Here is a 17433-nt window from a genome sequence, read left to right as displayed (position 1 = left end):
GTGCACTGTAGTGCGAATGGTGTACAGTGCATTTATAAATGAATGGTGCAAATTTAAAAATTAATAATAACTGATTTACTACTTTATATGGGCAAAGTAGAAGAAGAATGGGTAGCTTTGAGGGATGAAGTAGTGAAGGCAGCAGAGGATCAAGTAGGTAAAAAGACGAGGGCTAATAGAAATCCTTGGGTAACAGAAGAAATATTGAATTTACTTGATGAAAGGAGAAAATATAAAAATGCAGTAAGTGAAACAGGCAAAAAGGAATACAAACGTCTCAAAAATGAGATCGACAGGAAGTGCAAAATGGCTAAGCAGGGATGGCTAGAGGACAAATGTAAGGATGTAGAGGCCTATCTCACTAGGGGTAAGATAGATACCGCTTATAGGAAAATTAAAGAGACCTTTGGAGATAAGAGAACGACTTGTATGAATATCAAGAGCTCAGATGGAAACCCAGTTCTAAGCAAAGAAGGGAAAGCAGAAAGGTGGAAGGAGTATATAGAGGGTTTATACAAGGGCGATGTACTTGAGGACAATATTATGGAAATGGAAGAGGATGTAGATGAAGATGAAATGGGAGATATGATACTGCGTGAAGAGTTTGACAGAGCACTGAAAGACCTGAGTCGAAACAAGGCCCCCGGAGTAGACAATATTCCATTGGAACTACTGACGGCCGTGGGAGAGCCAGTCCTGACAAAACTCTACCATCTGGTGAGCAAGATGTATGAAACAGGCGAAATACCCTCAGACTTCAAGAAGAATATAATAATTCCAATCCCAAAGAAAGCAGGTGTTGACAGATGTGAAAATTACCGAACTATCAGCTTAATAAGTCACAGCTGCAAAATACTAACACGAATTCTTTACAGACGAATGGAAAAACTAGTAGAAGCCAACCTCGGGGAAGATCAGTTTGGATTCCGTAGAAACACTGGAACACGTGAGGCAATACTGACCTTACGACTTATCTTAGAAGAAAGATTAAGGAAAGGCAAACCTACATTTCTAGCATTTGTAGACTTAGAGAAAGCTTTTGACAATGTTGACTGGAATACTCTCTTTAAAATTCTAAAGGTGGCAGGGGTAAAATACAGGGAGCGAAAGGCTATTTACAATTTGTACAGAAACCAGATGGCAGTTATAAGAGTCGAGGGACATGAAAGGGAAGCAGTGGTTGGGAAGGGAGTAAGACAGGGTTGTAGCCTCTCCCCGATGTTGTTCAATCTGTATATTGAGCAAGCAGTAAAGGAAACAAAAGAAAAATTCGGAGTAGGTATTAAAATTCATGGAGAAGAAATAAAAACTTTGAGGTTCGCCGATGACATTGTAATTCTGTCAGAGACAGCAAAGGACTTGGAAGAGCAGTTGAATGGAATGGACAGTGTCTTGAAAGGAGGATATAAGATGAACATCAACAAAAGCAAAACAAGGATAATGGAATGTAGTCTAATTAAGTCGGGTGATGCTGAGGGAATTAGATTAGGAAATGAGGCACTTAAAGTAGTAAAGGAGTTTTGCTATTTGGGGAGCAAAATAACTGATGATGGTCGAAGTAGAGAGGATATAAAATGTAGGCTGGCAATGGCAAGGAAAGCGTTTCTGAAGAAGAGAAATTTGTTAACATCGAGTATAGATTTAAGTGTCAGGAAGTCATTTCTGAAAGTATTCGTATGGAGTGTAGCCATGTATGGAAGTGAAACATGGACGATAAATAGTTTGGACAAGAAGAGAATAGAAGCTTTCGAAATGTGGTGCTACAGAAGAATGCTGAAGATTAGATGGGTAGATCACATAACTAATGAGGAAGTATTGAATAGGATTGGGGAGAAGAGAAGTTTGTGGCACAACTTGACCAGAGGAAGGGATCGGTTGGTAGGACATGTTCTGAGGCATCAAGGGATCACCAATTTAGTATTGGAGGGCAGCATGGAGGGTAAAAATCGTAGAGGGAGACCAAGAGATGAATACACTAAGCAGATTCAGAAGGATGTAGGTTGCAGTAGGTACTGGGAGATGAAAAAGCTTGCACAGGATAGAGTAGCATGGAGAGCTGCATCAAACCAGTCTCAGGACTGAAGACCACAACAACAACAATGGGCAAACCTTACAGCACTAGCAGCAGCAACTGTTCAAGTTATTGATGGATTAATAATAATCCTTCAACATGTGCACCCTCGGTCTGCACATGCTTTATCTGGCCAAACACTTCCTCAAGGGACATGTGTACTGCCAGTATATAAACTTTGTCTTTCACAAACTCCCACTGAAAGAAAGTGCAGGGTGTTAAATCTGGCAAATGACGTGGCCAGGGGAGAAGAATGTTGCCTGCAACTGCAGCATGTCCAATCCAGCATTGGTGAAAAGTATGATTGCATTCCTGCAAAAATGGGATGGAACACTATCCATTTGCAAAATGTAATATTTGTAATGTGTCCAGTTGGGGTAACAACCAGGTTCCCAACATGTACCAAAATGAGTTACATGTCGCTGCTTGTTGTTCGAAGAAAAACAGGCCATGCACTTTCTCGTGTGACACTACACAGAAAACATTCACTTTTGGAGGGTCATGCTGAAGCATTATCACTGTATATGGTTTCTCACACCACAGATACAGAAATTTTGTCTGTTCACCTTGCCACTTACATGGAAAGTGACCTTATCACAGACGATGAGTCTTTCTACAAAACCAGCAGCCTTCATTTTTGACAGCAGCTCTTCACAGAAGTCACACTTTTTCACTTTGTCTGCTGATGTAAGGGCCTGCACTAATCCCACTTTGTGTAGCTTAAAACATTGCTGCTTAGGCAACACCTTCCACACCGCAATCTTTGGTATGAACAATTCCCTGTCTGCTTTACTAAGTGATTTGTGAGGACTTCAGTGAAATGCCTTGTGCATTCTTTCACCATTTGCATCAGACACACAAGGTCAACTGGGACTCTTCCCCTTACAGAGGCATCCGGTTTCCATAATCTGTTGGTACCACCCACCTAAGCTGTTATTGTGTGGCGGGTCTATCCTAAACCATGCACAAAACTCAAACTGCACTGTAACCACAGATCCGGACACCGCAAAACAGAGCACACACAGTCCTTTCCATTGTGATGCAATCTTGGAAACACTGTGCAGTAAGCAGGACAAGCGAACAGCAGATAGCAGATCAAAAAACTGGACAGTTGCCACTGCTTATACTGTAATCACCCTGTATATCTGACCTTGATAACTTTTTTTTAAATAATTGCTTTAGATTCATGATGTTCTGTGTTTTTCAGTTCAGAACACAATCTGGTTGGAGAGTATATACAGTACCCCCCCCCCTCTCTCTCTCTCTCGCTCTCTCTCTGTGTGTGTGTGTGTGTGTGTGTGTTAACATTAGGCAAAACTGTATAATTTTTTTGTAAATCGTTTTTGTGATGCTGCATGAATATATTTAAAAACAATAAATACACACAGCTCAAAAAATTACTGATTGAGGAATAATACTGAGCAATAAAACGTCTAAAAAGTTACTCCAGAAAATTTTAAATGTTACAAATATGATTTTCACTGGCAAAAAATCCATACAAGATGGGATGATGCCATAGACTTGGCAACATGTAATGACTGACTAACCTTTCACAGTCTCAAATGGACAGTTGTGTTTACAGTGAAGCAAGGTACACTACATTCGAACTCCTATCAATAAGATAGGTAATAATATTAAGTATGCACTTTGCAAATTACTCATCCAGAATGTGTCTACAAAAACATTCAAGTTGTTTTTCAGCATGCTTGCATGTTCTCAATACATCAGTTATTTATGGGTATGTTATAAGATCACGGCAGGGAAGAATTAAAATGTCAGCTATGGAATTCCAAAGTTAATTCCTTTTCCACAGTTACTGAAAGAAATTCATTTAAACATTTATGATTTGGATCAGGATTAGTCCCACTCAGTGTGGGACAAATACTACTTGGAGCTTTTGTCAATAGTAAGCCAATGGAAATTTGAGGAATATTTTGTAGATGAAATTTTGAAGGAATGATTTACACTCTTTTTGCAATTTCAGAAATTTTGCTGTTTCAATATTTTATCCGTCTTTGGTTTCTTATGAGAACTGAATTACAAGGAAACAAGCTTTGTATGGAGTGAACTATGGTGATTTTGAAAATACTGAAGTGTTAGCAATGCGACAGCCTTTAACATAAATTATTTCATCAAATTCAGTGCTTAATAAGTGTGTGGAAACTGCATTAAAGGAGCTTGAACTGGAATTCTCAAACAAATAGGAAGACCCACATGGATATATTATATACTGACAGAAAAATAAATAATCAATCAATCACAGTACCAAGAACGAGTTGTGCAACATAAATGAAAATTGGTAGATGTGTTTCTACACCTGAAAGATCATTTCTATTCAAATTCCATGCTTGCTGCATAAAAATGGCACTAGTATTGCCACTATGAGGATTCAAATCAGGTTTGCTTTAAAGACATGTTGTAACGGTCATGAAATTGGACATGCCGAGTTGATGTTTGTCAAGAATGCCTTTAAGGCAACAAAGACACCATTAACAACCCCTCAGTGAGTTTGAATGAGGTCATTTAATAGAGCTGCGGAAGCTGGGTGTTTCTTTTGCGATATTGACGAAAAACTTGGCACAAATGTAGCCACTGTACACGATTGCTGGCAGCGGTTGTCACGCGAATATATGGTTGTAAGAAGACTGGGTTCTGGAGAGCCACATGGCACTACTGAGAGGGAAGATCATCATATTTGGTGTATGGCTCTGGTGCATAGTGCTGCATCTGCAGCAGCTATTTGAGCAGCAGTTGGCACCACAGAGACACACCAAACTGTTACAAATCAGTTACTTCAAGGAAAGCTCCGAGGCAGATGGCCTGCAGTGTGCATTCCACTGACCTCAAACTGCTGCCATTTGTGACTACAATGGCATCAAGTGAGAGTTCATTGGACGGCACGGTGGAGGTCTGTTGTATTTTTTGATGAAAGCTGGTTCTGACTTGATATCAGCGATATCTGTGTGTTGGTAAGAGGGAGGCCAGTTGAGGGCCTGCAACCAACCTTTCTGCATGCTACAAACACTAGACCTACACCTGAAGTTATTGTCTGGGGTGCAATTCTGTATGATGGCAAGAGAACTGTCGTGGTTATCTTGTGCACCCCGAGTGCAAATTTGTACGACAATCTCGTGATTCGACCTGTTATGCTGCAACTTATGAACAGCATTCCAAGGGGTGTTTTCTGATAGTATAACTCTTGCCCACATACCGCAGTTGTAACTCAACATGTTCTACAGAGTGTCAACATGCTGCCTTGGCTTGCTTGATCCATGGATCCGTCTCCAATCAAGCGTATATGGGACATCATCTGACTACAACTCCAGCATCATTCATGAACAGCATTAACCAACTCTGTACTGAATGACCAAATGCAACAAGCATGGAATTCCATCCAACAAACTGACACCTGGCTCCTGTACAACACGATGGAAGCAAGTTTGCATGCTTGCATTTAATATTCCGACAGTTATACTAGTTATTATTGTAGTAGCATATCACATTTGCAATGAGTTATCTCACACTTACATTGACCTGTGACCCTGTTACATTAATCACTTAAATAAGTTACCTAGACAAATGTATTCCCCAAAATTTCATTACTCTACATTAATTATTTTTTGATGGTGTGGATTTTTTCTGTAATATAATATGACGCTGGATCATTAGAGAACTTTATTAAAACTTCAGAAATCTTGTAATGAAGTTCAGGTTCATCTTACTCCACCCCCTCACTGGTATGTTGAGTTATCATCAAAGCTTTTTGCACATTTGAATTTCTCCAGCAATCTTACAGTACAATTTTTATAAGAAAATTATCTGAGTATAAATATTCAGAATACAGAGGTCTTCACACTTATGTACAGTAAGTTACATTTATTTGTGGTAAGGTTCAACTGTCAGTCCCAGCTCCAAACATTAACCCTCTGCAGGTCGTACTTCATTTCGTTAAAGTTTTTTTACACTGCAAATTCCCTGTGTACAACAGCATCACTGTAGACAGCCTCATGGAGTTATCAATATCATCCACTAGATTATTTATATATACATCACGAACAGTAACGGCCCTATAACACTTCGTTGGGGTATTCCCAGAATTACTTTTACACCTGACACTTTTGCCCTGCTATGAACTCAGTCACAAACCTGGTAGGTAATTCCATGAGGTCATATTTTGTTCACCCCATGACTGTGGACATATGTCACATTGAGTATTAACATGAGCAGTATTTTCAATGGCCCTCTGGAACTCACGGTTACACAGTGTGAGCTGAATCATACAATGTAGGCTTTCACCGTTGGCATTTGCGATACTCCTGATATTTGATTTATGGGCATAAGGCACTGGTCCAAGGCATAATTCTCTACCTAACATCTTGTCTTCCACTGCATGAAGTCTCCTGCAGATCTACTGAGCTTGTTTTGAGACTGTATTTTAATAGTCATGGGTGACTGGAATTCAAGAGTAGGAAAAGGGAAAGAAGGAAACATAGTAGGTGAATATGGATTGGGGGAAAGAAATGAAAGAGGAAGCCGTCTGGTAGAATTTTGCACAGAGCATAACTTAGTCATAACTAACACTTGGTAAAGAATCATAAAAGAAGGTTGTACACATGGAAGAATCCTGGAAATACTGGAAGGTATCAGATAGATTATATAATGGTAAGACAGAGATTTAGGAACCAGGTATTAAATTGTAAGACATTTCCAGGGGCAAATGTGGACTCTGGCCACAATCTATTGGTTATGAGCTGTAGATTAAAAGTGAAGAAACTGCAAAAAGGTGGGAATTTACAGAGATAGGACCTGGACAGACTGATTAAACCAGAGGCTGTACAGTGTTTCAGGGAGAGCATTAGGGAACAATTGTCACAAATGAGGGAAAGATATACAGTGGAAGAAGAATGGGTAGCTCTGAGGGATGAAGTAGTGAAGGCAGCAGAGGATCAAGTAGGTAAAAAGACGAGGGCTAGTAGAAATCCTTGGGTTGTTGTTGTTGTTGTGGTCTTCAGTCCTGAGACTGGTTTGATGCAGCTCTCCATGCTACTCTATCCTGTGCAAGCTTCTTCATCTCCCAGTACCTACTGCAACCTACATCCTTCTGAATCTGCTTAGTGTATTCATCTCTTGGTCTCCCTCTACGATTTTTACCCTCCACGCTGCCCTCCAATACTAAATTGGTGATCCCTTGATGCCTCAGAACATGTCCTACCAACCGATCCCTTCTTCTGGTCAAGTTGTGCCACAAACTTCTCTTCTCCCCAATCCTATTCAATACTTCCTCATTAGTTATGTGATCTACCCATCTAATCTTCAGCATTCTTCTGTAGCACCACATTTCGAAAGCTTCTATTCTCTTCTTGTCCAAACTATTTATCGTCCATGTTTCACTTCCATACATGGCTACACTCCATACGAATACTTTCAGAAATGACTTCCTGACACTTAAATCTATACTCGATGTTAACAAATTTCTCTTCTTCAGAAACACTTTCCTTGCCATTGCCAGCCTACATTTTATATCCTCTCTACTTCGACCATCATCAGTTATTTTGCTCCCCAAATAGCAAAACTCCTTTACTACTTTAAGTGCCTCATTTCCTAATCTAATTCCCTCAGCATCACCCGACTTAATTAGACTACATTCCATTATCCTTGTTTTGCTTTTGTTGATGTTCATCTTATATCCTCCTTTCAAGACACTGTCCATTCCATTCAACTGCTCTTCCAAGTCCTTTGCTGTCTCTGACAGAATTACAATGTCATCGGCGAACCTCAAAGTTTTTATTTCTTCTCCATGAATTTTAATACCTACTCCGAATTTTTCTTTTGTTTCCTTTACTGCTTGCTCAATATACAGATTGAACAACATCGGGGAGAGGCTACAACCCTGTCTTACTCCCTTCCCAACCACTGCTTCCCTTTCATGTCCCTCGACTCTTATAACTGCCATCTGGTTTCTGTACAAATTGTAAATAGCCTTTCGCTCCCTGTATTTTACCCCTGCCACCTTTAGAATTTTAAAGAGAGTATTCCAGTCAACATTGTCAAAAGCTTTCTCTAAGTCTACAAATGCTAGAAACGTAGGTTTGCCTTTCCTTAATCTTTCTTCTAAGATAAGTCGTAAGGTCAGTATTGCCTCACGTGTTCCAGTGTTTCTACGGAATCCAAACTGATCTTCCCCGAGATTGGCTTCTACTAGTTTTTCCATTCGTCTGTAAAGAATTCGTGTTAGTATTTTGCAGCTGTGACTTATTAAGCTGATAGTTCGGTAATTTTCACATCTGTCAACACCTGCTTTCTTTGGGATTGGAATTATTATATTCTTCTTGAAGTCTGAGGGTATTTCGCCTGTTTCATACATCTTGCTCACCAGATGGTAGAGTTTTGTCAGGACTGGCTCTAGCACGGCCGTCAGTAGTTCCAATGGAATATTGTCTACTCCGGGGGCCTTGTTTCGACTCAGGTCTTTCAGTGCTCTGTCAAACTCTTCACGCAGTATCATATCTCCCATTTCATCTTCATCTACATCCTCTTCCATTTCCATAATATTGTCCTCAAGTACATCTCCCTTGTATAGACCCTCTATATACTCCTTCCACCTTTCTGCTTTCCCTTCTTTGCTTAGAACTGGGTTTCCATCTGAGCTCTTGATATTCATACAAGTCGTTCTCTTATCTCCAAAGGTCTCTTTAATTTTCCTGTAGGCGGTATCTATCTTACCCCTAGTGAGATAGGCCTCTACATCCTTACATTTGTCCTCTAGCCATCCCTGCTTAGCCATTTTGCACTTCCTGTCGATCTCATTTTTGAGACGTTTGTATTCCTTTTTGCCTGTTTCACTTACTGCATTTTTATATTTTCTCCTTTCATCAATTAAATTCAATATTTCTTCTGTTACCCAAGGATTTCTACTAGCTCTCGTCTTTTTACCTACTTGATCCTCTGCTGCCTTCACTACTTCATCCCTCAAAGCTACCCATTCTTCTTCTACTGTATTTATTTCCCCCATTCCTGTCAATTGCTCCCTTATGCTTTCCCTGAATCTCTGTACAACCTCTGGTTCTTTTAGTTTATCCTGGTCCCATCTCCTTAAATTCCCACCTTTTTGCAGTTTCTTCAGTTTTAATCTACAGGTCATAACCAATAGATTGTGGTCAGAGTCCACATCTGCCCCTGCAAATGTCTTACAATTTAAAACCTGGTTCCTAAATCTCTGTCTTACCATTATATAATCTATCTGATACCTTTTAGTATCTCCAGGGTTCTTCCATGTATACAACCTTCTTTCATGATTCTTAAACCAAGTGTTAGTTATGATTATGTTGTGCTCTGTGCAAAATTCGACCAGGCGGCTTCCTCTTTCATTTCTGTCCCCCAATCCATATTCACCTACTATGTTTCCTTCTCTCCCTTTTCCTACACTCGAATTCCAGTCACCCATGACTATTAAATTTTCGTCTCCCTTCACAATCTGAATAATTTCTTTTATTTCATCATACATTTCTTCAATTTCTTCGTCATCTGCAGAGCTAGTTGGCATATAAACTTGTACTACTGTAGTAGGCGTGGGCTTCGTATCTATCTTGGCCACAATAATGCGTTCACTATGCTGTTTGTAGTAGCTTACCCGCATTCCTATTTTCCTATTCATTATTAAACCTACTCCTCCATTACCCCTATTTGATTTTGTGTTTATAACCCTGTATTCACCTGACCAGAAGTCTTGTTCCTCCTGCCACCGAACTTCACTAATTCCCACTATATCTAACTTCAACCTATCCATTTCCCTTTTTAAATTTTCTAACCTACCTGCCCGATTAAGGGATCTGACATTCCACGCTCCGATCCGTAGAACGCCAGTTTTCTTTCTCCTGATAACGACATCCTCTTGAGTAGTCCCCGCCCGGAGATCCGAATGGGGGACTATTTTACCTCCGGAATATTTTACCCAAGAGGACGCCATCATCATGTAATCATACAGTAAAGCTGCATGCCCTCGGGAAAAATTACGGCTGTAGTTTCCCCTTGCTTTCAGCCGTTCGCAGTACCAGCACAGCAAGGCCGTTTTGGTTATTGTTACAAGGCCAGATCAGTCAATCATCCAGACTGTTGCCCTTGCAACTACTGAAAAGGCTGCTGCCCCTCTTCAGGAACCACACGTTTGTCTGGCCTCTCAACAGATACCCCTCCGTTGTGGTTGCACCTACGGTACGGCTATCTGTATCGCTGAGGCACGCAAGCCTCCCCACCAACGGCAAGGTCCATGGTTCATGGGGGGGGAATCCTTGGGTAACAGAAGAAATATTGAATTTAATTGATGAAAGGAGAAAATATAAAAATGCAGTAAATGAAGCAGACAAAAAGGAATACAAACGTCTCAAAAATGAGATCGACAAGAAGTGCAAAATGGCGAAGCAGGGGTGGCTAGAGGACAAATGAAAGGATGTAGAGGCTTATCTCACTACGGGTAAGATAGATACTGCCTACAGGAAAATTAAAGAGACCTTTGGAGATAAGAGAACGACTTGTATGAATATCAAGAGCTCAGATGGAAACCCAGTTCTAAGCAAAGAAGGGAAAGCAGAAAGGTGGAAGGAGTATATAGAGGGTCTATACAAGGGCGATGTACTTGAGGACAATATTCTGGAAATGGAAGAGAATGTAGATGAAGACAAAATGGAAGATACAATACTGCATGAAGAGTTTGACAGAGCACTGAAAGACCCGAGTCGAAATAAGACCCCGGGAGTAGACAACATTCCATTAGAACTACTGACGGCCTTGGGAGAGCCAGTCCTGACAAAACTCTAACATCTGGTGAGCAAGATGTATGAGACAGGCGAAATACCCTCAGACTTCAAGAAGAATATAATAATTCCAATCCCAAAGAAAGCAGGTGTTGACAGATGTGAAAATTACTGAACAATCAGTTTAATAAGCCACAGCTGCAAAATACTAACACCAATTCTTTACAGACGAATGGAAAAACTAGTAGAAGCCAACCTTGGGGAAGATCAGTTTGGATTCCGTAGAAATATTGGAACATGTGAGGCAATACTGACCTTACGACTTATCTTAGAAGAAAGATTAAGGAAAGGCAAACCTATGTTTCTAGCATTTGTAGATTTAGAGAAAGCTTTTGACAGTGTTGACTGGAATACTCTCTTTCAAATTCTAAAGGTGGCAGGGATAAAATACAGGGAGCGAAAGGCTATTTACAATTTCTACAGAAACCAGATGGCAGTTGTAAGAGTTGAAGGGCATGAAAGGGAAGCAGCAGTTGGGAAGGGAGTGAGACAGGGTTGTAGCCTCTCCCCAATGTTATTCAATCTGTATATTGAGCAAGCAGTAAAGGAAACAAAAGAAAAAATTGGAGTAGGTATTAAAATCCATGGAGAAGAAATAAAAACTTTGAGGTTCGCCGATGACATTGTAATCCTGTCAGAGACAGCAAAGAACTTGGAAGAGCAGTGAACGGAATGGACAGTGTCTTGAAGCTAGGGTATAAGATGAACATCAACAAAAGCAAAACGAGGATAATGGAATGTAGTCAAATTAAGTCGGGTGATGGTTTGGGAATTAGATTAGGAAACGAGACACTTAAAGTAGTAAAGGAGTATTGCTATTTGGGGAGCAAAATAACTGATGATGGTCAAAGTAGAGAGGATATAAAATGTAGACTGGCAATGGCAAGGAAAGCGTTTCTGAAGAAGAGAAATTTGTTAACATCGAGTATAGATTTAAGTGTCAGGAAGTCGTTTCTGAAAGTATTTGTATGGAGTGTAGCAATGTATGGAAGTGAAATGTGGACTATAAATTATTTGGACAAGAAGAGAATAGAAGCTTTTGAAATGTGGTGCTACAGAAGAATGCCGAAGATTAGATGGGTAGATCACATAATTAATGAGGAGGTATTGAATAGAATTGGGGAGAAGAGGAGTTTGTGGCACAACTTGACAAGAAGAAGGGACCGGTTGGTAGGACATGTTCTGAGGCATCAGGGGATCACCAATTTAGTATTGGAGGGCAGCGTGGAGGGTAAAAATCGCAGAGGGAGACCAAGAGATGAATACACTAAGCAGATTCAGAAGAATGTAGGTTGCACTATGTACTGGGAGATGATGAAGCTTGCACAGGATAGAGTAGCATGGAGAGCTGCATCAAACCAGTCTCAGGACTGAAAACCACAACAAACAACAACAGCTTTTTGAGTCATTAGAGTCTCTGATGAAGTCTCCAGCAGCAGAAGACAAAATTATGCCTTGGACCATGGCTTTATGCCCATAAATCAAATATCAGCAACAGTGTGAGCTGAGTTTCACCAGGTCTCTGTTAGTGAAATCCATGTGGGTTCTTACAGAGCAGACCTCCATTCTCCAAAAAGGTGCAAGCACAAAACACTTTCCATAATTTTACAACAGGATGACATGAATAGTATAAGTCTATAATTATTTGCATTTGTTTAACTAACCTTTTCAGAAATGAGAAATACCTGTACCATTTTTCAATCACTTGGAATCCTTTGTCACTACACCAACCTATGATAAACAGTTTTTAGAAGGAGATATAATTCTTTCGCATAATCTGTACAGAATCGTACAGGTATCTCAACGAGGCCCACATGCCTTTCCTTTTGTAGATGACACACTTTTTACATACATACTTATGCCAATATCACAGTTGAGGATTTGATCCTACAAGATGACAAAATCTGACCACTCAGGAATTGTGTCATGGATATATATTTTCAAAGGCAAACACTTCAGCCTATGGGGTGCCCAGCTTAATCTCCCAACATAGATCCAGAAGAGCACATTTGGGATTATCTTGGGAGGCATGTTACTGGTTGTAGATCTTCTGTACAGACCTTTGTCACAATGAGAACAGCTTTACAGAGAATGAAGCTTGCATCAGTGACAACTTAATACATTATTGTTCATGCAATATTGCTGTTTGAGGTAAGCACAAACAATACTGACAATATTTGCAATATACCAGATGGACACACAATTTTTGTTTTTACATTTCAAACATGCTTTAATTTTACAAATAGTTTCTATTTTGAACCAAGCTTTCACAGCTTATTAATGAAATCTCAGGCAACACTACTATGTGCCCTGTCACAGTTACCAGAGTCAATGCACACTCCAGTTTAGTTGATGTCTTTGGTTGCAGCTGACATATTGCAACTGAGAGATTGTGATTGTCAATAGATAGCCTTGCCCAGATTTCCTGGACAGCTTCTGGTTTTCTGATGATTTAACACAATACAAGTTCCAGGAGATATTGCTGATGAATCACTTCTCTTGTCATTTCACCTTAAAATAATCATGTGTGCTATAAATGATCCACTTGTGACAGTGTTTCTAGCCTTCTCCTTTCAAGTTATTGTCTCTTTCAATCATTTCCATGTCTAAATGAGTAAAATATTTATTTTTGCATATTCATACTATGTGGCTGTATGACAACTGGCACTGGAAAAAAACTGCTTTCTACGATATCTTGGCTGGTCACCTAGTAATTTTGTCGAATATATATTAGTAAACTCTGTGGCAAAAATGTAAAAAAAAAAAAAAAAACAGCTTTGATAATACTTCATGGAGCTAGAAGACAATACTGAAAACGTAAAATTGTTAACCACCCCTGGACTTCAAACACACAAAATAAATTTCAAAATTGGCAACATGTCGTTTCGTCTCTAGTCAGTCAATACCATCACTGCATGATAGCGATGGAAATGTTACCAATGATGGTGCCACTAAAGCGGAGTTACTAAATACAGTTTTCCATAATTCCTTCATGAAAGAAGACGAAGTAAATATTCCAGAAGTCGAAACCAGAACAGCTGTTAGCATGAGTGACATAAAAGTAGATACTTAGGTGTTGCGAAACAACTCAAATCACTTAAAAAAGGCAAGTCTTCTGGTCCAGATGGTATACCTACCAGGTTTCTTTCAGAGTATGCAGACACAATAGTGCCTTTCTTAGCAATCATATACAACTGCTCACTTGACGAAAGATCTGTTCCTAAAGACTGGAAAGTAGCACAGGTCACACCAATATCCAAGAAAGGAAATAGGAGTAACCTATTTAATTACAGACCCATATCACTGACCTCAATTTGCAGTAGGATTTTGGAGCATATACTGTACTCTAACATTATGAATCACCTTGAAGAAAATGACTTATTGATACATAACCAACACAGATTCAGAAAATATTGTTCTTGTGCAACACAGCTAGCTCTTTATCCCCATAAAGTAATGAGTGCTGTCGACAAGGGATCTCAGATCGATTCCACATTCCTAGATTTCCAGAAAGCTTTTGACATCGTTCCTCACACGTGACTATTAATCAAATTGCATGCATTTGGAGTATCATCTCAGTTGTGTGACTGGATTCATGATTTCCTCTCAGAGAGGTTCATAGTGATTGATGGTAAATCATCGAGTAGAACAGAAGTGATATCTGGTGTTACGCAAGGTAGTGTCATATGCCCTCTGCTGTTCCTGATTTACATAAATGATCTAGGTCATAATCTGAGCAGCCCCCTTAGATTGATTGCAGATGACGCTGTAATTTACCATCTAGTAAAATCATCAGACGATCAGTTCCAATTACAAAATAATCTAGAGAGAATTTCTGTATGGTGCGAAAAGTGGCAATTGGCACTAAACAAAAGTTTGAGGTCATCCACATGGGTCCTAAAATAAATCCGATAAATTTTGGGTATACAATAAATCACACAAATCTAAGGGCTGTCAATTCGACTAAATGCCTAGGAATTACAATTGCGAGCAACTTAAACTGGAAAGACCACATAGATAATATCGTGGGGAAGGCGAAAGAAAGACTGTGTTTTGTTGGCAGAACACTTAGAAGATACAACAAACCCACTAAAGAGAGAGCCTACATTACACTTGTTCGTCCTCTGCTGGAATATTGCTGCGTGGTATGGGATCTTTACCAGGTAGGATTGACGGAGGACATTCGAAAAGTGCAAAGAAGGGCAGCTCGTTTCATGTTATCACGCAATAGGGGTGAGAGTGCCACTGATATCATACACGAGATGGGGTGGCAGTCATTGAAACAAAGGCGGTTTGCTTTGCGGCGAGATCTATTTATGAAATTTCAATCGCCAACTTTCTCTTCTGAATGCAAAAATATTTTGTTGACACCCACTTATGTAGGGAGAAATGATCATCATAATAAAATAAGAGAAATCAGAGCGCGAATGGAAAGATTTAGGTGTTCCTTTTCCCACATGCCATTCAAGAGTGGAATGGTACAGAAGTAGTATGAAAATGTTTCGATGAACCCTCTGCCAGGCACTTAAGTGTGAATTGCAGAGTAACCATGTAGATGTAGTCAATTTTAAATATATGCACTTTCTCATAAATATTTGTTTTACCGTGGTGATTAATGAAGCATAGACAGGGAAGCTTTACATCACAAGTGTGGACACAGTATAAGGTGCTGGACACACAAACAGTTCGGAGCAGCTCTCTCCTGTGCTAGCAAAATAGGTAAATTACTTCAAACACTGTTTACAAAGAATGTAAGTACTATACTCATCAACATTTGGTACAACTCATTTTTGCCTCATTTAAAACTCACTATGTCTGTCAACACAAGAGTTGTGCAAATACTTACCAAAGTGTATGTGCACAAAATTGTGAGTGTAACCATAAATGAGTAATTCTAATCATTTTACTGTTGCTTTGTACACAATTGCTTGCTTATGCCAACATTCTGCCACAAAATGACAGAATTACTAAACGTACAGTGGGCCGACTTGTAATTAACATTATGCCTATTTTTGGAATTGTGACCAGCAAAACTTTTTACACCATTAGCTTACAAAGCATTTGAAAAAAATTATGAGTACTAAACTATTAGTATTATGGAGCAAGAAAGAAACAAATTAAAATGTATCTCACTCAAAATAATGAAATAATTTTCCTGATGTTAACTAAAAATTTATTTCTCTCACAGAATTATTAAAATTATTCTTTGTGGAACTAAATATTTAATGGGTATTCCACCTTTAAAAAGGTACTAATTATATTTAATCAGCTACTGAAGGATTTTAAAAAAATTATTTCATCCTGATGATAACACAGTTTTATTCAGTATCCAATTGTACGTTTCCACAAACTAGCTGATAGGTAAATAACAAAAATCTCTCAAATATCCAAGATGTGTGCAGTGAACCCAAAATTGAAAGCTCCTCAAACAATCCAGTAGCCTTGACACTAATGCCCTCCTGTCATGTGCTGTGCTATGTCAATCCACTCTCCTTCTGTCCTACTTTTGTTCGTTTTTGAGCTACTTATGACATGTTTACTCATACCACCTATTTACACATGGGAACGGAATAAACTGATAATTACCTTGCAATTCTTGCTGATGGATGCACAACCTCAGACCATGCAAGTTTCCCATGCATACTGTGAACTAAACCGAGTCCTCTCAGTAAACCAGGTACACCAACAAGTAGCCCGGCTTTCAAACCTTCACTACTTGTCAAGAGACTTTCAGAAAGGCTAGAAGGTGCTGTTTCTCTAAAATCTATAACATCCAGAACTTTCTTCTTCCGATGGTCATACACAATCAGAAATCCACCACTGCAATTGAAAAAAATTAATCATCATGATACAAAGAATAAGAATATCCACCAGATGGAATTGAAGGGCACTACTCGAAATGTATGTTTATTAACTTCAACGTAAAATAGTGAAAATAACACAAAAATCTTCAGTAATGTAAATATACTATTTTCGCTATCCTTTAGGAAACAACTGACATAAGGCAACTTTACTATTATTAAGTTACATTTGATGTGGGTGCAATGGTATACAAGCATCTGACTTCTTTGCCTGGTTCAGAATAGCAAAGTGATGACAGCTAGTCTATATTATAGCCACCACAGCAACAACCAATAGGGGAAAGAGCTTGGTCATGTCCTCTATTTTGTTCACTGTTGTCATAGCACATTTTTACCTTAGGTGCCAGTTGCCACATTCAGCTGCAGACAATTCTTGCAGCCAATAATGTAAGAGCTGCAATTTATTTTAATTGTTTGCATTGTTTCTCTGTGTGGCGTGTTTATTTTATGCCACAGAATGTCATCAACTAGTTACGAAAGTGCACATAAAAGTGATAAGACAACCTCTAAGACTATCACTGCTGTGCTAAGCAAATTCTATACTGGACATTAATGGGTAGCATGTGAATGTATCCAGAAAGGAAACACACTGCTGTTGCTGCTGCAGTTGTATTCTGCACACTGACAAACATGAACCCATAACATCGTCCGTCACATGCTCAACTGTCACTTTTTTATTGTAATCGAGGTA

At 39.3% G+C, this 17433-nt stretch overlaps 1 protein-coding gene across 1 annotated transcript in view; it reads right to left on the bottom strand.

Annotated features, from left to right (window-relative positions):
- The window catches only part of LOC126470286 (glutathione hydrolase 7-like), a 56257-nt gene that overhangs the window by 16776 nt on the left and 22048 nt on the right, over positions 1-17433 (bottom strand). The window contains exon 4 of the mRNA XM_050098037.1: positions 16468-16701. Within this exon, the coding sequence (XP_049953994.1) occupies positions 16468-16701 (234 nt within the window). The remainder of the gene's footprint in view (positions 1-16467; positions 16702-17433) is intronic.

The sequence above is a fragment of the Schistocerca serialis genome, chromosome 3, assembly GCF_023864345.2.
Source record: "Schistocerca serialis cubense isolate TAMUIC-IGC-003099 chromosome 3, iqSchSeri2.2, whole genome shotgun sequence".
In the NCBI taxonomy this organism is placed as follows: Eukaryota; Metazoa; Arthropoda; class Insecta; order Orthoptera; family Acrididae; genus Schistocerca; species Schistocerca serialis.
This window is presented reverse-complemented; position numbering and strand designations above follow the sequence as displayed.